Here is a 25,417-nt window from a genome sequence, read left to right on the forward strand (position 1 = left end):
GGCTCGGTGCTGGTCAGTGGGTGGTGAGCAACTTGTACATCATTTGTACATTCCAATCCTTTTATTATTGCTGTTGTCATTTTATTAGTGTTATCATTATCATTATTAGTTTCTTCTTTTCTGTTCTATTAAACCGTTCTTATCTCAACCCAGGAGTTTTACTTTTTTTTTCCTGATTTCCTCCCCCATCCAGTGGGATGGGGGGGAGTGAGTGAATGGCTGCGTGGTGCTTAGTTGCTGGCTGGGGTTAAACCACGACACCCCTCAACAAATCTACTCTCGTTTTGACTCTCAGCGCAATGAACTATGGAAAAAGGCATTAGCATTAGGAATACCCCGCTCAGTGTTACATGGGCAGTCCACAGAAAATATTCATACAATGATAAACCTGGTGAAGCAGCCTATTAGCAAGGCTATGGGATGTATTGATATCACCAAAACGCAGGAGAGTAAACGCCTCTGCTCCTGCCAACCCTTACTCAGGCTTAAGGAAGGATTTGATTGATCTAAAAAACTAGTAATCGTGGGGGGAATTTCAGGCCAACCCACTTGCATAATATCTGGCTCAGAATGGCCTAACCAGCATATTAATCCACATATTATTTTAGCTACTGGTCCCAGGCAAATACCTGTAAATTTTCTAATTGATACTGGCTTAAAGGAAGATGAAGAAATCTCTAAGATAAATGAACCAAATCTTCTCTCTGCTTTCTGTCCTACATTAGGTAGTTTATCAACAATATGGCACAACTTCCAAGCATATTCTTATACACATGTATAAAAGCCAACTTTACAGACTTTGCAAACAGCAGTGATGATCTCAAGAGCTACTGATTTCAGGAGACTGTAGTCCTTGAAATACTTAATTAATGAAATCAGTAGGAGTAAATCTAATTTTACCCCTGTTGTTCTTCCATTACCTAGGATTAAAAGTTAATCTTATAAGACTCCTAACAAAGAGCTCTAAGGAGGAAATTGAAGACAACAAAGCAGCTTACCACAACAGCACTCCTTCCACATATGAGGGACAGTTAGGAAACTACGTGAAAGGATATCTTAACAAATGTAAGCACTGGGAGAAAGAGGCTGACACTGTTGTCAGTACCTGTACCTTGTTGCACAAGTTCTTGAGAGTACAGACAAAAAGTTTATCTGCTTGTAAACTTCCAGGCAGCTCCAAAATTCTCACAATAAAAAACACGAATGAGTGTAAATGATTTGGGGATACTAAAGCCCAAGATCCACAAGATAAGTATTGAATCCAGAGCTTAATTTTGGTCCATTAGAGACCTGGTAATCAAGCAACAAATGTAAACTTAATTCTGAAACTCCTACTTTAAGAATTATTAGAATTGTCTACCAGTACAAAGTCAACCAGTAACAAAAGTTACATTTACCCAAACATTGTGGTGGTCCACATACCCAGATTTTTTCACATTACCCATTCTGATCCTGATAAAGTGTATCCAGGGTTGCACACATACTGCACTCTGTCACTTTCCTTATATCCTGATTTATGCCTACTAATAATTTCTCCAAAGTCAATGAGAGCCGAGTCTTCACAGGCTGCTCCTGCAGAAGCTGTGCACAGATTCTTGGTACTTGACTGCACACTGCCATTTTCTTCTTACCCTAATTTATCCCTACTAGCAATTTCTGCAAAATCAATGATGGGTAGGGGTTTGCATGTTATTCCAGCAGAAACCATGCACAAGTTCTTGTTGATTGATAGACACAGGACAGTACTCACAGCTGCAAATAATGGCACTACACAGGAGTTAAATACTATTCCGATGACCTACATCCCTCCATTTGGGAATATACTGTACTAACAAACAGCACTGTCTCCTTGCTCTAAGGAATTATCATTGTCTTTACTATTTTCACAGTCTTTGCATTGAAAAAAGTTACTAAATAAAAAATATGAATAAACTTCTGAAATTCTCAGAGTACGTTTTCTGTTTTCCAGCGTTATAACAGAATAAAGTTTTACACATGCAGTCATGATTCTCAGTTTTTTTTAATTCTATGAATAAATCTGTTTGTCCCGGATTCCTAAAATTAGTTCCACCATTCTAAAATGAAAGAAGTTGGATCATTTTTGGAAAGTATGATGTATATACAAGAAAGCACTTTTAAAGGCAAAGCGGGGAGGATAGTGTTGATATGATGAATAGATTTAAATGGATCAATCATGAAGTTTAAAACTGGTTATTTTAATAAAGGTCTTTGTATCATATAATTTATTGAAATAACAAAGTACCTGTATTTTTTAAGTGTTGTATAATGTTTTGAAATCAAATCATTATTCTGCATTTTTAATAGCATGTGTTCAGAATAATAGTAGCCAAATTAAAATACAAAGGAATTTATATGGATTAATGTATTTTAAGTGAGTTATGGCTTGTAATAAGTTAGGTCCTTTATGAGAGTGTGGCGGTGCATTTCTTTCCCCCTCTCCAGGCTGATTTCCAAACTCAAGAAGGCTCTCTGGGCCTTAGCATAAGTGTAATGAGTTGGGCAGTTAAGTGACCCTTAACTGTGCCAGGAGCTCTCACACAGCTAAGACAGGGAGCTATGCTTGGCATCTCAAGGACTCCTGCTGCCCAGTGGAGGTGGGGGGATGGAAATAGAGATAGCCAGTTCTCATAACCACCTGCAGCCAGTTCTTTCTCATAACAACCTTGAGATGTTCCAGTCCTCCCCTGACAACCTTGGAGCACCCCGTGTCTGTGTTTTAAGTTATTCTCAGACAGCCTCAGAGCTTTCCTTATCTGCACATGAAGTGGTGCCAGCACAGCTGGGATTCTAGCAATTTGCTGATGACTGAAGCCAATCATCTCCTGAACCTATAAAATGAAGTACTAAGTGAGACCCTTTGAGCTCTCCCGGACCGCAGCAGGCTGCAACCAGCATCTCCCTCTGGGTGGGACACCTCTCAGAGCTCACAAACTTTCCAGTTTGCAAAAAGCAGAGGTCTGTTGCTGAAAACCAACACAGCCTGAGCTGATTCTCTCTGCTCCTTGAGGCTCGACCCTTTGCCCATTGAGAAAGATGCCAAAGCATTCAACATTAATCTTTCCACTGACCTCGAGGGGAATTTTTAATGGGTATATGTCTTTTTCTCTCTCTTTTCTTCTCTTTTACTCTTCTATATGTGTATCTCTTAGTGTATTTATGCATGCACATGTACTAACCTGAATAGTCTATAGTAAGTATATTATAGCAAGTATATTATAAGTTATTACTTTTAAATTTATACTTAAATTACTGTCATGAATTTTATTCAACTGTGAATGAAATTTAGGCTGCTATTACACTCATAATCCCTTTAGATATAAACCATTGACCAAGTCTGGGACTAGGAGTCGATCCAGCCACACCCAGACTCTGACAGGAGTTTAGAAAGCAAGGGGGTCTTCTCTGAACCTTGTGACTCAGTTAGAGGGTGTCCCTTACCCTTTCCCACATTCCCGATCTTTGCACAAATCACAAGAAATTAATTCTAACTCAATTTTACTCTATAATATTTTTTTCTACCCTATTACATTTTCAGTCTCTATATACATACGTTTAGTCTGATTCTAACTTAATTTTCCTGTGTGCATTTCATCCATGTACTAAGTAATAGAGTGAACCTTGCCATCAAATTCCGTGAAGTTGCATTTTTATATAAATTTCTATTAAATCATTTTTCTATTGCTAATACAATTGGAGGTGATTCTTTAAATGATCCAAACCCCTCTCTCCCTCCTCCCATTCCTGCAACAGAGAGTCATTAAGTTCAGGCACAAGGCAAAGAAGCAAGCTTATACAAGAAAATACAAAGCAAATATTCTCAAATGCATGGTTCTAAATTATAACTCTCATTCCAAACTTCTGACAGGAATTCTATAAAAAGTGAATGGTATAGTTTAATATTTTTTTTCCAGTTTGTTTTTCTTGTCACCAGCTATGTCAGTTAAAAGCATAGATTTTCATTTAGTAACTTATCTTTACATGTAGTACAGCCCATCCACAGCAGAAAGAGTACCGTGTGGCTCAGCAGTGTCATTTCCAAGCATTAGAAGTTAAAGATGTCCTGTGCAACAGAGTTGCTATTTTCTGTACTCCAAATTGTATATATATGTATTTACTACCTCAGTTCCTGAAGGTCTTCTTGCAATCTCTTCCCCTAATTTTCTTGCAACACAGCAGTCCATCTGTGCAGATAAATGACGCAGTTGTTGCCACAACACTTCAATGCTTTTTTCACAAAACTTTTCAGACTGGACTTGACACAGAAGCATTATGAAACCCATAACCAAAAACTCACTGTGTGTTTGTAACACACGATACAGTGTGCTTAGCTTTTCAAACTTAAAATTTTATTATGGGCAAAACCACCTTATATGTGGAACCCATAATTTATTATCAGTCTGCTTAAAATCTTAACTGCCTAATAAAAATACCAAGTTATTGTTAGTCTACTACCAATAATTCATAGTCCAAATTAATGCAAGAAAGCCTCAGTAATTTTTTTTTTTTTTTTTAAAGTGTTTTACAGGAAAAACTGTAACCACTTTCTCTGGTGTTACACTCATCCTTCCCCTGCTCCTCTCACGGAGAGCACCAGCCTTTCTCAAGGAGGCTAGCAAGACAGGAGGGGAATGCCACAGCTAACCATTAGCATATAAAGGTTTTTGTTGGGAAGAGTTCAATGTAAGTAGCAGGGGTCCCTTCCTCCTATGTATTGAGGTCTTCTTGTGTTTACATGCATGTGTTTTCTTAATATGGTCCACTTTTTTTGATCCTAGTTAGTCAGCATCTCTGTCTGCTAAAACTGGGTTTACCTGAACAACACCAAGCTGCACTTCTGCTGGGTCCACTGCTTGACCACTGTGGTTTGTTTTTACAGTCTTTGACCTCTGTTCATCCTTGTATCATCCCACATTCTCCTTTCCCACACCACATTTTAGTCTGGAGTCATAGATAGCTCAATGACTGCTTGTTACCAGTACAAATTAGAGCTAAACTAAAACATATTTAGGCAGCCAATGGGGTGATTGCTAAAAAACTGCTATCACAGCTAAACAAGCTAAAATCAACTCTAGACAAACACAGGCAAATGCAGAGATTCTACATGGTCCAGTCAATGCAGACCCTGTGTTCTTTTATTAGCAATGGCAAAAATCATATTTATTGGGCTACAGCAGCAGGACAATTTTGACAGAACCAAGCTCCATCCTCGCATGACAATACTAAGATTATTTTCAAGATTATTCTCTGTGGAATTTCTTAAACTATCTTCTTTTTTAGGACTGTCATTGTTTTCTTCCAATGCGCTTGCTGCTAGGAACTATTGTGAAATACAGGATTAACTAACAGCAATCAAATTTGAGTTGTTTTTTCTCCCTTCAAAAACATACATGGCATTGTTTTGTTTACTGAATGATAACATCCATCCGAGCACCAACAGATATTACTATTACTATATACATTAAATGAATTTCACCATCATTGATGTGCCACTTCATACAACTGGCAGAACTTCACAGCACCTTGCATAAAGTCTTTTTTCTAAAAGCCCACAAAAGTCTCAGTGACAAATATCCAATATTAACACCTATATTAATCATTGTTTGAACAAACTAAGCACACTCCTTAGAGAAAACCAAATATAAACAGCTGACTAATCTTTCTAGAGGTGTTTGGCATTTATTTGTAATTTAGATTCTTACATACCAGTCCAACATGACCCTACGCACCAAATGCCATTTATGGAGTCCTGGCAGGTTTGCAATATAAAACAGTGAACCCCAGAAACTGCATATAACAAAGCTTTCTGGATTTCACCTCGAGTCCAATCTCTCTGGCTCACTTCCTCCCCACCTAATCTTCCTGTCTTTCACAAAGACTGGTCTCTTACTCAGGAATTTTTCCTTTTAATATAGCACTAAGAGCAACAACAAAGGTGAACTAAAAGAAAATTAATTTCTACCTTATCTGCCACCATTCTTGCCCCTTTTCATAGATCATTAACTTTTATAGATCTGTATAGGTCACTAACTTTTAGCCTCATTTGTAAGTCAGTCATTGGAAAACACCGAGTTACCTTTTCTAAATAGCAATTGCTGATCAGGCAGCCATTTCCAATGTCAGCTCCAAAATGGTTGCATCATTTTTATTACACAACATGTAGATTTCTTCATTTGTTTCTTTCTTTTTATAAAAAAGACAAAAGAAAGTGTTCCTTCTATTGAAGATCATGTTTCCTTATATTCACCTGAGAAAATACAGGCACTGTTTAAAAGATCTGATGTCTACACCAAGGTAGAAGAGGACTATACTCATCACATACAATCAATTTTGTTTTGCCTTAACACAGAAGGATGTTTAACAAGACCAGCCTTCTGCACTAGTGCCATGGGCTGAAGCCCACCTGAAAGTATTGCTCAGATAAGCAAGAACCTGACTGCTTTTGCCCAGCTCTGACTAGATTACTCTGGTATGAGCTGGGTAACAAAGCAGCAGCAGACAAACTTTGCTCTTTCACGTTTGCCAACTTCACACATTCTGTAACATGCTGGGGGTGGAAGACCAGAGGTTCACAGAGGTTCTGTTGCCAAAATCCAGAATAAGACTCCTTAACAGCAATGAGAAGTTAAGAAGCAGGCACTCCTTTATTGCAGTGCTGGGCACATGGGGGATCACTCCACCTAGTGTGTGCACCTGGCTAGTCTAACTATGCAGGTTAAATACACACCTGTTATACATATTCACTAAATTTCTGGAAAATGTTATATATAATCATTAGCTTTCTGATAAATCATTAGCATATGTAAATGTCTTTTCACGCAGGCGCCGTGAAGGTCTCTGGTGGTCTTCAGAAGGCCTCTGGTGGTCTTCCATAGTCTTCCTCACTTGTCCGCTTCTTGACCTCTCTTAGGTGATTCTGCACAGTGTGATTCACACCATCATCTATATTAGTTTACATAAAAATGCATACTATGTCTATTCTTAAATATAACCTTTCTAATAATTGGTCCTTCAGGCACACCATCTTATTAATATTCTTATGTTAAAACAATCATTGGTTAATCTCACTTAACTCTACTGATTGGAATCCTCGATAATTAGATTGAGGTGGGAAGGGGAAGGGGTTTCCAAGCAGCAAACTAGTGTCCATAGCTGTTTCCTTAGTTTCCTAAAACAAAACACTACAAACCAACAAATCTTTGTCAAAGTTTCTGTGGTTAACTGATTTTAGACAATACTTGAATTCTTGTAGTTACACATAGTACATTTTCTAAAGTTCCTAAGTTCCTATGACTACATTTCAAACTTAACACTCCCATACCTATGCTTCACAATTTTCTACTTCTTCATCAAACCAAACTCTTTTATATAATTAGATTTTAATTTCTTTATCAACATATTTGCAACAGTTCTGGTGACAATCTTTAATTGGACTTGCATGCAGATAAAATCAAGTAGCTTGGATCGATGTGATTAGAGAGGCCACTAGCAGGTTATGCTGACGGTCTAATTCCTAGTGAAAACAATAGCTTCTCAGGACAAGGGAAGGGGAACTCCATACACAAGTGTCCATCCAGCACTGTGTAGAAAACTGAGCCCACTGTAAGTAGGGGCAGGCAGAAGCCAGCACTTGACACATCAATTGGTTGGAGTGAGTGGCCCGTTCTCCTGGGACAACAGTGTTGGTTTAACATAGACCAGAAGAGCAGGGCCTTTGATTTGTCAGTGTCATAGAACAGAACACCTACAGTAGAAATTACTATCACCTTGCTTTACCAAACCTGCTGCTTAGTAAAAAAATTTAAATTATATGCCACTCGGTGGTGTGGTACTGCTCTTGTACCCGCTCTACCCAAAATTCCCCGAGACAACTACCTTCCCCTTCTGATATTGGATATTTTATTGGAAGCCTATGATACCTGACTGACTTTAAAACCCAGCAATTCTACATCAGGATTTCAGAAAGTAAATCACCACTTATTAAAACATAGGAAATTACTCCGAATTCTACTTCCAACAAATGTTCTGGGGACTGACCTTTAATCTCTTTCCCTCTATTTTCCCTAGTTCTGCTTTTTAAAGAGAAGGGTCTTTTTATATTTAGTAAATATTCTTATGCTTCATCCAGAGCTCCTCAAAAACAACAGGTCTGGGCAACAGGCCCACCAGCTTCACTACATGAAACATTTTAAAACCAATATAAATTGCTGAAACTTCACTGGGACACAGGTTCACCTTGATTAAAACGTGCCAGTCTGAATCAGCACATACAGCACTCAAAACTTTGACTGTTACAGGAATTGCCCTGATCTGTGAGTTTATATCCAGACAAAAGTCAGTCTCCTCTATTACGTAGAGGCAAGAACTTAACTGGAAAACAGAAATTACAATCTATAAATAAATCTGAATGCCTTTTCAGCTGATATTTGCAAAAAATGCATAAGCACAAGGTTGCTAGGCAAGAGGAAAGGCCTCTCTGTCATGACAGAACAATGTTTTTAAGCTGAGAGAGATTAGATATAAGGAAGAGATTTTTTACAATGAGTGTGGTGAGGCACTGGAACAGGTTGCCCAGAGAGGCTGTGGATGTCCCATCCCTGGCAGTGTTCAAGACCAGGTTGGATGGGGCTTTGAGCAGTCTGGTCTAGTGGAAGGTGTCCCTGTCCATGGCAGGGGGTTGGAACTAGATGATCTTTAAGGTCCCTTCCAACCCAAACCATTCTATGATTCTATAATAACAAACAAAAGGCTGATCTTGAAAAAATTTGCACAAGCCAAAGCTGGCACAGAAATGTTATATCATCTACCTACTACCTAGCCAGCACTATCACTGTCAAATGACAAAGCTGAGATCTATTGCCATTCTGATGCTATTGGAAGGCTCTGCTACACAAGGAAAGGCACCAACAGAAACATAAAATAATCATTTTTATCATGCCTTACATGATCAAAAAAACCTCCCATTCTTTTCTGAATGTTTCTTAAGAAGAGAAGGCTGGGAGGAGATGTTATATCTGGTTTTGGCTTCCTAATGGGAGAGTACAGAGAAGATAGAGCATACTCTTCTCAGAGGTGCACAATGATAGATAGGATGAAGGACAACACAAATCTGCATCAAAAGAAGTTCCAGTTAGATATTAGGAAAAAAGATTCAACATGAGGTAGGCAGACAGTGGAACAGATTCCCCAGAAAGGTTAGAAGATATCTCCTTGGAGATATTAAAATCTCAGCCAGACAGGGTCCTGAGGAACCTGATTCTTATTCTGCAATTCTGTACCTAACTATGCAGAAAGCCAGCAAAAGTTCAGGACTGTTAAAGGGTTAAATTGAGGTCTCTGGTATGTTGATGGTTATTTTAAAAGTTATTCTAGCACCACAGTTTGGTAAGTCTAAGATACAAATTCTTTCTCTGCTTCTAAATACACTTAGGGGGTCAGAAACACTCCTGGACTTCTAAGTCACTCAGCCTCATTTGCGCTATGTATTCCACGTACACCAAGCACAGCATTTTGACAGATGTGCTTTCAGCATCCCACCCACACTAGGACAACAGCATGCCTGAGCTGTGTGCCTGCAGCAGCTTCTCTGCTACCACAGCAGTGTGTGTAGCTGATCTAGGTCTTCCCACACTGTCTAGTCACATTTGCATTAATATATCCTGGGAAAATTAAGGTAGTGGAAAGGAGTCATTAACAAAGTTTCTTTATCTTCCAACAAGCAACTCGATCACTTCCTGTGTCTTCATTAACTTCCATAAGAATTCTGTGTTCAGTTGGTTTTGTACTGTTCATGTTGTAAATCTTTCTTTTTCAAGATTTCCCACAGATTTTTCTGAGCTTTTTCAGATTTTGAAACCCGAGCTGTACCTCTCGCTTCCTTTCACTTAATTTTGCTGTGCTAATTAACAGAAATAACATAGCCCCAAATTTAAAATTGCAAGCAACAAGTTTGTTTTCAAATAATTCATGCAAAAAAAATTGAAAATGTCAAAATGAAAGAAATCCACATTTTCTTTACCAGAGAAAATACCTGAATGCTGTCCTGAACATGCTGCAAAAAAACCCCTCAAGAACAAGAGAATTAAATACACTAGCACAGACTGGTATTAGGAAGCAACTTAGGAGGATGCTGATGCCATCAGGCCTGGAATGTGCACCACCATAGTGATAGGTGGATGCTCCATCCATTTGTCTCGGGTGTTTCTCCCTGCTAGCTAGAGAACGTGCCTTCCCTCCCTGCCCTGAACAGGTCTTCCAGACCACGGAAACAGGATTGATCTCTGTGGTATGGTCAAGACTGTGGATCCGGGGTTTGGGCCTGGTCTAAACTAAGGCTATCAAGCACAGAGCTGCTTGACTAGTATCCCTGGAGAGTTTCAGCTGTATCATATGCATACCGTATTACCCTGCTTCTTGTTTATTGATCCTCTTTTCACCATGTTTGTACCTCTCTTTGTCCACACCGCTATCCTTCCAAATAAACAACCTGCCCCAAATTACTTTTTTCCCCATTCATCCCAGTTTGGTTACATCCGTATTCAAATTTTGTTTTTCTGATACTGACACCTAGGTAACGTTGACCTTGTGTGGTGTTACTGATATGGTGACCGATGTAGTTGCCTTGCAAGACTTTGCTTTGTCCATCATATAAACACCCTTCATGTTCAAGGGAAATAGTTTTTTCTTCTATCTTTCATAGACACAGGAATGATTAGGACATAAAAACTCAGAGACTGAGATGAATTTCTATGTATTTGGGCCCCAGCACAGCATCTGAATGCATAGCATGCCTAGACGGCAGCTACTAACGTAACAGTGCTCAATACACCAAAATTTACTGGTTAAACTTATCACCAGTCATTCTGTTTAACCTAGTTCTTACATTATTTCTTAACTGAGAAAGACTCATCAATTCACATTACACTAGTTTGTAACATGACCTAGAAATAAAAAGCTATAGAGAACATCTAGTTCAGATCTACGTGTCACACATCAAAAGTTCATTATGTTAAATTACTAAATCTCATTGTTATTTGCCTTCATTTTTAAATACCACTTTACAAAGCAATGGCTTTTAATCTTTTGAAAGCATTTTGGAATGCTATTGTAAAAATAACATTCCACATGCTATTTATCATCCTTTTTTTCCCCACCAAATGGTTGACTAGGTTTTGATTAAATAAGCAGAATTTGTCTATTTCTTAAGTGCTTCAATTTCTTTTTTGTTTTATTTATTCACACAGCACTCAAAAACCTTGGAAAACAATACAGAACAACATACGTGCAATGAAATCACAGAAAGATGGAGTTTAGACATAAAATACAGAAGAAACCCTTACACTGACTTTTTTATTAAAACATACTGTCGTGATTTAACCCCCGCCAGCAACTAAGCACCACACAGCCGCTCACTCCCTCCCCCCTCCCCCCCCAGTGGGATGGGGGAGAAAAATCGAGAAAAGAAGTAAAACTCGTGTGTTGCGATAAGAACAGTTTAATAGAACAGAAAAGAAGAAACTAATAATGATAATGATAACACTAATAAAATGACAACAGCAATAATAAAAGGACTGGAATGTACAAATAATGCGCAGGGCAATTGCTCACCACCCGCCGACCAACACCCAGCCAGTCCCCAAGCAGCGATTCCCTGCCCCCACTTCCCAGTTCCTATACTAGACGTGATGTCCCATGGTATGGAATACCCCATTGGCCAGTTTGGGTCAGCTGCCCCAGCTGTGTCCTGTGCCAATTTCTTGCGCCCCTCCAGCTTTCTTGCTGGCTGGGGACAAGAAGGTGAAAAATCCTTGACTTTAGTCTAAACACTACTTAGCAACAACTGAAAACATCAGTGTGTTATCAACATTCTTCTCATACTGAACTCAAAACATAGCACTGTACCAGCTACTAGGAAGACAATTAACTCTATCCCAGTTGAAACCAGGACACATACTAAAATGGTTGAGAGGCAAACATTGTCCATATTCCTGAATTTTCTTCATAATTTCAGTCACACATGTTCACAAGCAGAGCCCCAAGAGTACCTATGTTTAAGTGTCATAGAAAATCATACAAAGTAGTTGCACTAGATATTTTAATAATTTAAATGCTCTGAATTAGCAAAACAAAGATGCTTGCTTGAGTTTTTTTAGGTTTTAAATGGTTTCATAGATCCCTTGAACACATTTTTTTTTTTAAATACTTGCTCTTTTTTCTTGTCCCTCAAGCCTTGTCCTTTAGAGGCTTCTTACCTGTGGAAGGAGACATGGGTGCTGTTAAGATGTACTAAACGATAGGCATCTCCTTTCGCACTGTAAAATTGAGTTTAACGTCCATTTGAAGGGCATGAAATTAAATCTCAATTTAGCTATATTCTGTAGTCACAAAAGCTCTCATGCTATCAAAATCACCAATATCCTCACAAAGGGCACCACTTGCTCAGCATCTTCTCATCGTGGCACTTTGCTCAAGTCCTCCAGATTGTGATGCATCCTCAAGTTTATCGCTGTAAGCCTTACAAAACTCCTTCATCCTAAATTTCCCATGTGTATGCCAATATTGCATCCTTCTGCTGCATTCTCAATCCTTATACCACAAAGCACTTTCACTTCCCTCCCCCTTCAGCTCAGACCCACCATTACCACTGAACACTCATTTCTCAAAGATGACTGTAGTGATCTTGAAAATATGAGGCCATCTTAATTCAGCTGTTAATATTAGATAAAGAACGTGTACATACCCTTCCTATAGGCTTTCCTTAAGTCCATACTTATTTTCCTCTTTCAACACACCTTGGATACGTCAGCTGTCCTCTCTTACACTGCACTTCAAATAAAGTTGTACCAGATTCTGCTCCAAAATGGTTCTGTTTACAGTAAAATCCAACATAATCCCCATGGTAAAAGTAAATTTGATTTTCATAGAATCCTTGCAGCAGCACATTATTTTTCTCCATTTCCTTTTTTGACAAAGTACATGGCTCTAAAGAAGAGAGACTTTAATCAGTGTTAATAAATCAGTTATTTTTGAAATAGCATCATTTTGACTAGTCTACACTAAAACTGTAAATTATTTCCCATTCTCTTAATATATTATACATGAAATCACTGTACTTTTGGATACTGCAGGCATGTCATACTTAAGGAAACAAAAAGCCAGACAAAATTACATGTGCTTCTATTAAAACTTTCATCTCTAACCGGAGGGGAAAAAAAAAAAAAAAAGAAAAAAAAGAAAAAAAAAAAAAAAGAAGTTGAGATCTACTCAGTTTATAAATTCTACGTATCTGAATTTAGAGAGAGTTGGGGTTGTTCAGACTGGAGAAGAGAAGGCTCTGGGGAGACCTTATTGCAGCCTTCCAGTACTTAAAGGGGGCTTGTAAGAAAGACAGGGACAGACTTTTTAGTAGGGCCTGAAGTAACAGGACAAGGTGTAATGGTTTTAAACAAGAAGAGGGTAGATTCAGATTGGATATAAGGAGGAAATTTTCTACAACAAGGGCAGTGAAACACTGGAACAGGTTGCCCATAGATGTTTTGTATGCCCCATCCCTGGAAACAGCCAAGGTCAGGTTGGATGGGGCTTTGAGCAACTAATCTAGTTGAAGATGTCCCTGCTCATTGCAGGGGGTTGGACTAGATGACCTTTAAAGGTCACTTCCGAACTATTCTATGATTCTATAAATTATAGAGAGAAGTAAGTGTGTACTTATCACACCTACCTATACAAACTGGTGGTGAAGTCCACTGTCCTTCAGAACAGTAGATTCTCTCAGATCCTTGCAAAAAATGATAGTCAGAGCAACTATACTGAACTGAAGAACCACTGTCATACTGGGTCAAGGGTGGGAAAGTAAGAGCTCCATTTGCAATAGAAGGTGGAGAGTCACATTTTTCTGCAGGAGCTGGAATAATGTTAAAAAACACTTGAGAAACATTCAGATTCAGAAACTAACAAATCAGCAGCTTTAAATGCCTGTCAACACTAGATATCTATCAGCTCTCAGCGTATTTTTGTACTTCATTGTGTCTCAGATCAGAATGCAATCTCCTGCTTAATTCTAACCATAACAAATCCCTTGTGTGCATTTAATTGTTTACAGCTCTCTTTCTATAGAGCTTTGGGTTCCCTGGACTTGGAGAAGAGCTCCTCCCTCCTTTCTACAGCCTTGCCCTGTTTTTCCATGTTTGGATATATTTAACAATATAGCTGTCTTATGCAAGGATATCTGTGCGTATCTGTATTGTTGAATCCTAAGCTTCTATGATTTACAACAGATTCCAGGCCTGCACTGCCAAAGCAAATTTTTTCTAAATAGGTTTAAGATTGATAATTAAAAAGGCAATAAATATTGTTTTACCTTGCATAATGCATTTTGGATATTTCAGTTTGCCATGGCTACACTGTGTCCTCCCGGGAGATGGAATGGTAGTCTGGACAAAATTGTATCCCTGTTTACATTCAAACTCTATGAGATCACCATGTAGGAAAATTAATTCTTCCTGTCTCCATTTCAACTCTATGTTGTTGCTGTTCATATCAGTTACATTAAGAGTGCATGGTTCTAGGAAATAAAAGCGTACTTCAATAAAAAGGAAACGTAAGTGATTTCCTAGCTCCCTTTTGTAGGAGTCAAGAAAGAGAAATCTAAATCAATAGTTCTAAAATGTTTTCGAACCTTGCAAGAAGAACTATACATGCATAAATAAAAGAATGCAAATGTAAAGAAATGGGCTGAAGTAACTGAAATAACATTAAAAAAAAAGCCTAAACTGGGAACAGTAAATCACAGAACACACACTTCTGACAAGATCTAGCTTTTACAAGAAGCCTGGGTTTACCATTGAAGAAGAAAAGAACTTCTTTACTGTAACTTGAAAGGACTTCTATAATGAAAATAGTCATCCATCAAAATTAACCCGTCAGATTTGGCTGACAGGTTTGGTAAGCCCTTCGAGGATAGTAGTAGTTAATACACAGTAAATTTAAACTGTTAGCCTAAGGAAGTGTTTTAACAATTCCCTTTGCTTTGCTTTTTTCTATGTTTTGTCACTGTTAAAATAATTTAGAGATCTTCCAAAAACTTTTTGGAAGTTTTCTGTTCTTCTTTGGCTTTTTCAGGTTATTCAAGGTCAATATTGTTTTGGTTGCTATCTAACAGGTTTCTTAAAATTTAGTGCCAGGATTACTGCAAGTAGCCTAGCTTTCCATTAGACAGTTAACCTCATTAACTTTTGAAACCACTGTTACACTGCAGTAAAGCCTGACAGAGGGACAGTGTTGTAGTTTAACCCCAGCCAGCAACAAGGCACCATGCAGCCGCTAGCTCACTTCCCTCCCACCCAGTGGAATGGGGAAAAGCATCGGGAAAACAAACAAACAAAAAAAAAAAATTAAAACTTGCGTGCTGAGATAAAGACAGTTTCATAGGACAGAAAGGAAGAAAATAATAATGATAATAATAAAAGAATTGGAATATACAAAACAAGTCAAGCACAATGCAGTTGCTCACCACTTGCCAACCAATGCCCAGTCAGTTCCCAAGCAGCAATCTGCCCCCCAGGCCAGCTCCCCCCAGTTTATATACTGGGCATGATGTCACATGGTATGGAACATTCTTTTGGCCAGTTTGGGTCAGCTGCCCTGGCTGTGACCCCTCCCAACTCCTTGTGCCCCTCCAGGCTTCTTGCTGGCTAGGCATGAGAAGCTGAAAACTCCTTGATTTAGTCTAAACACTACTTAGCAACAACTGAAAACATCAGTGTGCTATCAACATTCTTCTCATCCTAAATCCAAAACACAACACTATACCAGTTACTAGAAAGAAAATTTACTCTATCCCAGCTGAAACCAGGACAGACAGTTACAAAAATAAATTTCTACAAGTTCCACAAGAATCACTGCCTGGTAGAGGCCCTTATTAATGCTTTTCTGAGGGAAAGGCAAGAAGAAATCAGTTATTACGCATTCTGATAACAGCACCATAACAACAAATTGGTATGGATATTTTCCTGAAACTACAGTATGTGCTCTTTCTGATCTGATTAGGTCAGGGTTGAAAAGAAATCTCAGAAAACTTGGAAAAAATGGTGTGGTTATTTGGATGCTTAGGAGACAAATAATGCTCATAGGAAATGAGTTTTCATTATTTCAGAGGATGTGTTAAATTTGGGTATTCAGATACAAGATTGCTGATCTAGACCTTTCAGTCCAGGCGAGGTACATTTTACCCATTTAGAGATAAGGAATTAAAACTGAACTGGTTATTTATTTGCATTTTCACAGTAGATTACAAACTTAAAGTGAGTCAATTTAACAAAGGATACTAGTAAGATAGAATTATTTTGTTACAGGAAGGAAGGAAAGATAAACAAACAACTCTTGTAGATCATCAGAAGTAGTATTCCTTCTAGTATTGGTAAATTCCTAATGGGAGTTCTATACATTGTTTTGAACAGCATACATAAGAACAACATGGAAAAATTAGAAAGTCCAGAATGAATTAGAGATATAAGGACACATAATAAAAACAAGGGCTGAAGGTTTAAATATGAAAGTCCAAGAAGTCATTGTATTCCTTATTAATCATATCTAAAAGCCATTTTGGCAAGGGCTGCAGTCAATCCTTCTAAACATCTATCAAAGGACAGAAAGAAATTCACTAAATGGAGAATATGGGAGAATGAAATTAGAGAATCCCCCTAGGTAACAGGGACAGCTACGTTCTAGAATAGCTCACTCAGGAAAACCAAGGAATCTATTTAATTGGGTGTTTGTAAGAACAGGTCAGAGGACACCTAGCAGGAATGGCCTAGGTGTATTTGATATTGGTTCACCCTCATGTTTCTGGAATCTTTATTAAAGGTGGTCAAGAAAGGATTACCTAGAAGTTCTTTCTGGTTTTACCTTTCTATATTACGTATGACAAAACTTTCTTTTTCTTACAAGACTTACCTAAGCAAGTTGGTTGTTCTGTCCAGTTTCCTTGTTCACAGTAAACAGTACTAGGTCCATCCAAAAAATGGTAACGCTGACAACCATATTCTACCGAGGAACCATTTTTGTAACTTGTCAATAATGGACCAAAGAGAACACTGTTTTTAATCACCGGTGGAGAGGTACAGTCTTGCTGCATTTCTAATACAAGGTAGGGAGATGGGTAATTAGATCATTAAAACAATGTTAACACTGGCGAAAATATCAGACTAATAATAGACTAAGCAAAAAATTTACATACAAATAAAATGTAAACCAATAGAATTTCTTTTTCAAATTTCATTTTCAGAAACTCTATGCTTGCCTTACTGAATTGCAGACAGGCATTCTATTTACATCTACACTCCTCATCTAATTCCACTCTTGACTCTTACCAGTTTAGACTCAATATAGAAGAGTTCTTTTTCTGTGATGAGATGGTCTTTATTTGTTGGTTGAAACATTTAACCCATATGTCGTTCAAATTAAACAAAAGAAAACTCTCTGGAACTGTTAATCAAATGATCACCAAAATCCTCAGGAATTTGCATGTTCAGACAACATTAACAGAAAGAATACAGAATGACTGAAGGTAAATGATAACATATGAAATGAAGTTACAAATACACAGCAGGCTTATAGGCGTACTTTATAGTCACTAGAAGCAATACTGGCCTTTCATTCATTCAGACTGCTACACTGACATCTGTAGCACATGCAAACATTTTCAAGGGTAAGGAACGGTACTACAGCAGAAGAGTAGCAACAGTAGTCATACAATGCCTATAATAAATAGCACTGGAGAGTACTGAAGTGCCTTTCAAATAGAAGAGCAACGTTCACCTACTTGTATCTCCATTGTGATATGTTTTGCTTGCCCTTATTGCTGCCTCTGCCTCGAGTGATGGCGGTGCCTCAGATGCCTGTTTATCCATAGTTCCTATAACCATAGCAGAAATGTAGAACCAGTTTTCTCAGAAATAACTCATTTTCAAATACCAAAACAGACAGACACTGAAGCATTGTAAGATGTAATAAAAGCAATATTCCAGGGGAGAACTACACAACACGGATGTCAGCTGAATTCACCTAGCTCATCCTTTCTCCTTAATCTGTGAACAATGGATTGTCTACAAACTATGCAGCACTTTACCTCTCAAGCATTTTCACAGAGGATGACACAAACAGTTTTGCAAATATGGAAACTAAGGCTGCCCAGAAAATTAAGGCATTGTTTGAAGAATCATTTCTGTTCAGTAGTCAGTCTTCACAAAACTACTAACCAATACAAATAGGCGGTGATGACCATTTTCCTTTTTCACACTGGATTTCCTCAGATCCTCTTACTTCAAAGGTACTTTGACACTGTATACGAACTTTGTCTCCGTTGTGATATGTTCTTTTAACTGTGGTGATATGGGTGTGAGGAGGAAGCGGTGGTGGAGGACATTTATTTTTTACATCTGAAAACAAAAAATGCATATTGTTTTCTCATTAATCAAAACAATAGACACAATTAATTTTACTATACAACATGCAAGCCTATTACTCAAAAGACTTTTTTGGTTGGGCCAGAGTAATTGCTTACTCCCATCTTAACAAAATGGGAGACCAGAACAAAAAAGTGATTTTTACGTTCAACAAATATGAAATAGAGGTATTATGCTATTGCACTGCTCTAAACAAACTTGTAACTTCTCCACATAGACTTAATAAAATGGTCTTTAAAGGACTTCAGGAAATGGAGGTTTCCCATACCCTCCATTGATATAATATTTAAAAGCAGCTTCTGTATTAATTCTAATGCTACAGAAGCAGCAATAATTATAGCTCATTTCCTACCCCCAAATTAAGTTTACAATTACTGTATCCTCAAAACTAGATTTAGGCCATGTTTTCATTCACCTGAGCACCCCACCTTCTCTGCACTCACTCAAGAAAAATTTCTGCTGTGTCATCAGAATAAATACAGGGCTAGGGTCCTAAAACATGCCATTTAATTGAGAGCTTCTAGTGCATTTTAAAAGCTACAGTATCTTCTAGGAAAGGAAGATGAACTTCATACTCAGTCACCTAGTCTTCTACAAGATTAGCTATAAAGGAATTACAAAGCACTAATTTTACTGAAAACTGTGCTTAACTCATCCGTATTTTTTAAAGTTTAAATATAATTTTTTTTTTAATCTCAAGCACCACCCACACAACGATTATTAAATTTGCTTTAGAAAACATACTTCACAAGAAAAATTTCTATAAAAATGTATTGGAAATGGATACCTTAAATCAATAAGAATGATTGATTGTCCCATCCTGTATCATCAACATCTAGCATCCCTTGTATATAAAGCAGAGAATTTGTTACCACGAGGCAGTGAGATGTCCTAAAGCTCAGAAGTAATCCTCATAAAGGGGGCAATATCCAGATAAGACAATGACCCACGACTATCAAGGCATGTTAAACAATATTATAAATTTTCAGCTAACCTAAATGTTCGTACTGTTTTCTGCTGTATACTAGATCTCATCTGGTTCACTAGACCTCTCATTCTTTTGAAAATTTCTCTTTTAAGAATACGCATTATCCCCCAATGAGTGGAGAAGTGATAGTAATTGCAAAAGGTGTGTTTCTGTCCTCAGGATGACCTTTCTAGTTAATCCTGTTGAAAACATGTAGTTTGGTGAGGCTGTAAAGCTCTGAAAAGTACCACAATCCCCATGCTCAGGAGGAACTTGATATAAATTTTATTTTTAATGCCTCTCAAGAGGGATGTTCCCACTTCACAAGGCAGGATCAAAAATGCTTGATTAAACCTTCATGGAATCTGAACTTGATTTAACTTGAGCTTCAGGGGATGAACAACTTCCCTGTAATTGCTGACTCCTGCTTCTCGAGGATACAACATACAGAGAAACAACAGCAAGAGACAGTATCTGGTCTATTGCTAGAGTCCACTGATCATTAATACCAATTATCATTCCTTTCCTCCCTGCTACCTTGGCTACATGCCCTTCAGCTAACACTTGATTTCTACTTAGGCTGTGAACTGGTACAAAAAGCATATTTTTATTTTGTATTCACAAAGCATTTAATGAAAGAAGGTTCTAGTCTTTCACCAAGAATTTGACATAGTAATACTATAAAAATAAGGTACCTTCACACACTGGAGGATCTGGATGCCATCCAAAATAATAACATTGGATTAGGTCAAATTCACTGACAGAATAATTCTCCTCACAGAAAAAGTGAACTACATCTCCCTCTTCATAGATTTCCTTCACAGGATAGAAACCTCCATGTGCTATTGCACTCAAAGAGGTGCAAGTTATTTCTGGAAAGAAAACACACAGCAGTGAAAACCAGTTGAGGAAGGCTTCCCCTCCACCCACACAACAGCTTATAAAAAAAAGCCTTTTTGCAAATTTTTGTTCATTTATAGAATAAATCGCATTTCAAACAGAATTATTTTCCAGCCCGTTACATACTAGTGCAGTTTGGAGTAAGGGACCACCCATGTATTAGACACACTGCTACTTCTCTAGAGTTTCCTCCTGCAGTACGATAACCCGCATCACATTCGTATAGTAGTGTTTCATTCGGTCGAAGCTCCTGTTGGGCTGTGAAGTAGCTGCCGTGATGTAAATTGGGTACCTGACATGATTCTTAAACAAATAAAGCATATGCATAATATTAATTGCTCTTTTAATTTCAAGTTATCAATCTAAATTTTTCTTTAGATACACCTTAGAAGTGGTCATATCCAAGGCAAAATCTTTGCAAATAATGAACAATTTAAAATGCAGTAGTTTACACAAGTTTTCCAGGTGTCATTTGGGAAGAAAGTTTGGATGGTAACAGATTTATTTGAAACAATGCAATCTCATCTATACTGATTCCTTCTACATATAATTTTATCTATACCAATTCACAAAACTAGCAGCATGTGAAATCTGACCACTTCTTCCCATGAGGTACAGCTGAGAACCCGCTTTAGGAGACTCAAATGATAACCTGACATAGGCAGCTTGGCCCTACAGGTACAGCAAGGACAATAGAATTATATATATATATACATATATATATAATGAGATTCAAAAGGAAAAAAATGCAGAATCCTACCAAATTTTTTAGCACAGCTTGGCTGGGAGGACCATCCTTCTGGCTGACATTTCACTGTATCTTCAGTACCACCGCTTGGAGTGTGGTAGCCTGGATTACATTTGTACTGAAGCTTCTCATGTATTTTGAAGTACATTTCTGTACCATAAAAAAACCCATTTTCCAAAACAGGCTTGTTACATTTTTCTAAATGAAAGGAGATAGCTTGGTTAGAGAGAAAGAATTAATGGAATATTTTTGTTTTCTGATAAGCAAAAGAAAGGATTTAGCTATCCTCATCTAGTCTTGGTTTTCTTGACCTATTGAAGAAACTCTACTGTAATCATCAAACCAATGGTAATAACATGGAACATGACAACCAAGGAATCTAGAGCTAGGGAGGCTCTACAAGATATACATCTGAGGGGAAACTATCTATTAGTTTTCCCAAAATAAGGAAACTGGGCACTTCGGCATTCTTATAAAAACTTACATGGTAAAAGCCCTTAAAATATATATTATTGTAAAAATATTCCATATATAACATATGTAGTTTATATACATAAAGGATTAATTTCACCTTGTTGTCCTAACTTACACATTTTATCCCTTCTGTTATGTAGCTTCTGTTCCTGTATGTTCCAGAAAATCCAGCTGGAAAAGTTTCCTGCTAGAAGCAATGACGAGATTGAGAGAGCTAACTCACTGTAGCATTGTGGCACTGGAGACCATCCTTTTGCTGTACAAGTTATTCTTCCATCTTGAGTCCCAGTTTCAGTTGTATAACCAACCATACAAGAATAGGAAAGTTTTTTTTCCTTACGCATAGGGAAATAATAACTTTTGAAATTATAATAGTACTGGGCAATCTTTCCACCTTCGATATGTGGCAAATCACAAGGTTTATCTGCAAAAAGATAAATAAATACTGACTCTTTATTTAAGCCCAGAAGATGTAAGCATGAGCACCCTTTGCTGCATAAACATACTGATGTCTGCTCTAAAATCCAGTGGCAACAGTGTCAAGATTAGCTATGCCATAGCCCCTCACAATTCAGCAAACATTATCAGAACAGTATGACAAACTTCTAGGAGGCGACATATATGAGTTAAATTCCCTTTCTTCAGCAAGTTTAAGAATAGAGTCAACAGAAGGATAGACAAAACGGAGGTTAAGGAAAGAACAAGTAGAACGGCAATTGAAAAAAAAAAAAAAACAACACACAAAACAGTAATAGCAGAAAACCTTTAAAAGGAGTTATGTTGTATAGGACATTAATTTATTAAAAAAAAAAAATCAAACAACAAACAAACCAAAAAGCAATACTTATGTTTGTTTCTTATAAAACTATCCTTTGAGTCTCAAAAATTCTCTCCATGGCATTACAAGACAATCAACCTGGAGAATCAAGTTTTTAAAACTGAATCAGCATCCATGAAACTCAGTATAATAGGGCAGAATTTTCCCACAAGTTGGCACTGCTGTATTCACACTACACATATTAGAACCTAAATAATAAACTATTGCTCCTTCACTCAACAGCACTAGAATTTACTGTATTTACTAGAATTTTCTGCCAGTTTAGTATTTTTACTAAAGAGAAAGTGCCAAGATAATTTTTTTTTTAATAATTCCCTTCCTAACACAGCCAAGTTATCACATCTAGATAATAAAAAAAAGAAACCCAAACCTGAGAGTAATGAAGACAGAAATAAAGACAGAAATGGTTGCTACCTACATACCTTTTGTTTTGCTTTCCAAAGGATATCAATGTAATTTCAACTGCTTTGCATAAGGAGAAAACTAGTGAAGACAGAAGTAGTTGCAACAAATATGCTAGAATTAAATATAAATTAGCAGATACAAAATGAAATGCAAAAAAAAGGGACACCTTTTCAATTAATGGAGGTATAGCCTCACATACAGTCCACAGCTTTGTGAACTTGCAGTTCAAGTGGTACGTAAGCTATATAAACCCAGGAATTTTAAGCAATGCTGAAAATAGGGATAAGGAAATGCAGAACCACCCCAGACTAGCTTCTGCAGGTTCCACTTAACTTCCACTCTTTTGCTTTGTGGTAAAGCCAAAACACTTCAATCACCAAGACAATTCAATACATAAAATGTTTTAATAGTACAAAATCTAATTTGTATAAGTACCTTAAAACCACTCAAATACATTCCAAAAGAAACTTTTTCTGAATAAAAATCTGAACACTGCAATATTACAGCTTTGAAGCTTAGATGTGAATCTGTAGCCCTAAGCTACAGCAACAGCTGAGTCATGATCATCAGCCACCTCACAACAAAATTATAATTAAAAAAGTGTTTACTCTTGGTAAATATATGAAAGACATTACACTTGCTACCTAGACTGCATTTTCTAGATTCAATGTACATTTATTAACAATAGATTTCAGTGTATTTACCTTCTGCAAAGAGCTTGCCTGAACACATCATAACTAGGAAGAAAAAAGAGCTTTTAAATCTCATCTTCATTACTGTCTCCATCAACAGTTTCCACCACCTGTGAAAACTCCCTAAGTATTACTTTTGTAAATAATTAACTGGATTTTCAAAGGTATTCACAAATGCCTTGGTTTCCATGGTATTTTGTAGCAAATTATTTCACTGAAAACACTATTTTCATTTATTTTAGTTTTTCTAACACTAGACTTGCAGAATTCTACTTCAGTTTGGCATACTGTACATCAGTAAAGAGGACAGGATTTATCATTTTACAGTGAAACCAGGCAACAAGCTTATGGAACTATTTAAACTAATTGAACACTGTTCCCCACAGAACCTCCCGAGTTCCAAGTTTAAAGGGCATTCTGTTATCAGATTATTTACTTTGGCTCAAATAAAAGGAAATAGAAAATTCTCCCGTCCTCCAGCCTAGCCATATATAACCAGTCAGTTGTATTCTATATATTATTAATTTTGGAGGCTCTTGCATTAAGAGCATAGCGACTACTATTATCTGTCTGTTGTGTTTTGCTGTATATAGCTAGTCCCTTTTGAGTCTTTTTTTAAACAAACAAATAGAACCCCATTTACAATGCATAATCACCTAACTAACTAAATGGCTACTAGTTGATTTAGCGTCATGTTCCACCCTTGGGAAGCATAATCTTTAAATTTGGGGGTGGGAGGGTATAAATTTACAGTTTTCATTTTCTTGGCCTTGCTCTAAGAAAATGCAATTCCAAGGCACAAGAGAACAGAATTTAAGGGAGATGCTGTGATGCTCATCTATTCAGCCAGATGAGATGAATGCTTGCATATACGGCTCACTTGATAGGAAGAAAGCACTCCTAAATCACCTCCCTTAAAATATCAGGTCAGAATTTTAAATTCACCATTACAACATCCTGTTGTTCCATCATGATCTTGTAGTATTTAAAAAAAAATATTAGAATTATAATAAAAAAATTTTCTACAGTCACACATGATCCCTCAAAACCTTACTAGAAACTAAACTCAGGCTCCCCCAGAAGAGTAGCCAGTTTTGAAATCCACAGACTATGCCTCCCTTCCTACCTGTACGTCTCCAGATCACACAAGACAACATAACTGTCCCACACAAATGACTTTTTTTAAACAGAATTCTACAATATTTGATCAGTGAGGAATACCATGCTATTTGTAAGATTCACAGTTGAGTAATAACAGTACATTACTGCACTAGTGAAATTTCCAGGCCTTATGATTTTATTGTACAATTGCTTTTGGTAAGTAGTACAAAATAGGATTGCAAAAGCTGTATACGATAGAAAAAAGTTACAGAAACGTTAATTGCAATTTGAAAAAACATTTTCAAGAGTAGCTTGACATTTATTTGCTTTCTTTCAAAATGATTTAGTTGTCTACTACATACATGCTGTACAAATACATTTTCACATACACCATTTACACTTCAGTAGCAGGCAATACCAAGTGTATCCATCACCATCAGAATTGCTTGCAGAGGATCCACAATTTCTTGCATGTTATCTTTCCTCAAAACCCAGTCTGGTTTAATTCTGTGAAAATATTAATGGCTTGTCATTAAAACATTATGTTGCCACAGCAGAAACAGCAGACTAATTTTTAAGCTCTTACCTTGAAACTGTTTTTATTCTTAGAGGAGTTACTGGAACAAAGGAAGTTCCACTTAAGAAAGTGTTTGTTTTCTGCTTCAGAAGTGTTCTCTCTGCATCCATTTTATGTTTACGAGCTGTAAGCTTATATAGGCTTTGAATGCAAGTAACAGTTCTTGGTATGCTCCGGATTTCCTGAGAAAAGGTGAAAAAGGTACACAGTTAATGCTACAAGTTCAAAAGCAA

General features: G+C 37.3%; 2 protein-coding genes across 3 annotated transcripts in view; both read right to left on the reverse strand.

Moving 5' to 3' along the window:
- Positions 1–12,102: 12,102 nt before the first annotated feature.
- LOC126041679 (coagulation factor XIII B chain-like) lies at positions 12,103–23,665 on the reverse strand. Its single transcript, XM_049807722.1, has 11 exons — positions 23,519–23,665; positions 21,795–21,995; positions 21,110–21,295; positions 20,145–20,321; positions 18,276–18,455; positions 17,840–17,932; positions 16,972–17,154; positions 14,378–14,581; positions 13,739–13,921; positions 12,758–12,999; positions 12,103–12,269 (listed from the first exon to the last, which is right to left on the reverse strand). Exons 1-10 carry the CDS (start codon positions 23,598–23,600, stop codon positions 12,788–12,790), a joined length of 1,701 nt encoding a protein of 566 aa, XP_049663679.1. The 5' UTR covers positions 23,601–23,665; the 3' UTR covers positions 12,103–12,269; positions 12,758–12,787.
- Positions 23,666–24,560: 895 nt separating this feature from the next.
- ASPM (assembly factor for spindle microtubules) overlaps positions 24,561–25,417 on the reverse strand; it is a 30,781-nt gene continuing 29,924 nt past the window's right edge. For both annotated transcript variants that reach the window (XM_049807674.1, XM_049807672.1), the window contains 2 exons: positions 25,194–25,366; positions 24,561–25,114 (listed from right to left, as the gene is read on the reverse strand). In XM_049807674.1, coding sequence (XP_049663631.1) covers positions 25,009–25,114; positions 25,194–25,366 — 279 coding nt within the window. In that variant the 3' untranslated portion in view covers positions 24,561–25,008. The remainder of the gene's footprint in view (positions 25,115–25,193; positions 25,367–25,417) is intronic.

Source organism: Accipiter gentilis, chromosome 8, assembly GCF_929443795.1.
Source record: "Accipiter gentilis chromosome 8, bAccGen1.1, whole genome shotgun sequence".
Classification (NCBI taxonomy): Eukaryota; Metazoa; Chordata; class Aves; order Accipitriformes; family Accipitridae; genus Astur; species Astur gentilis.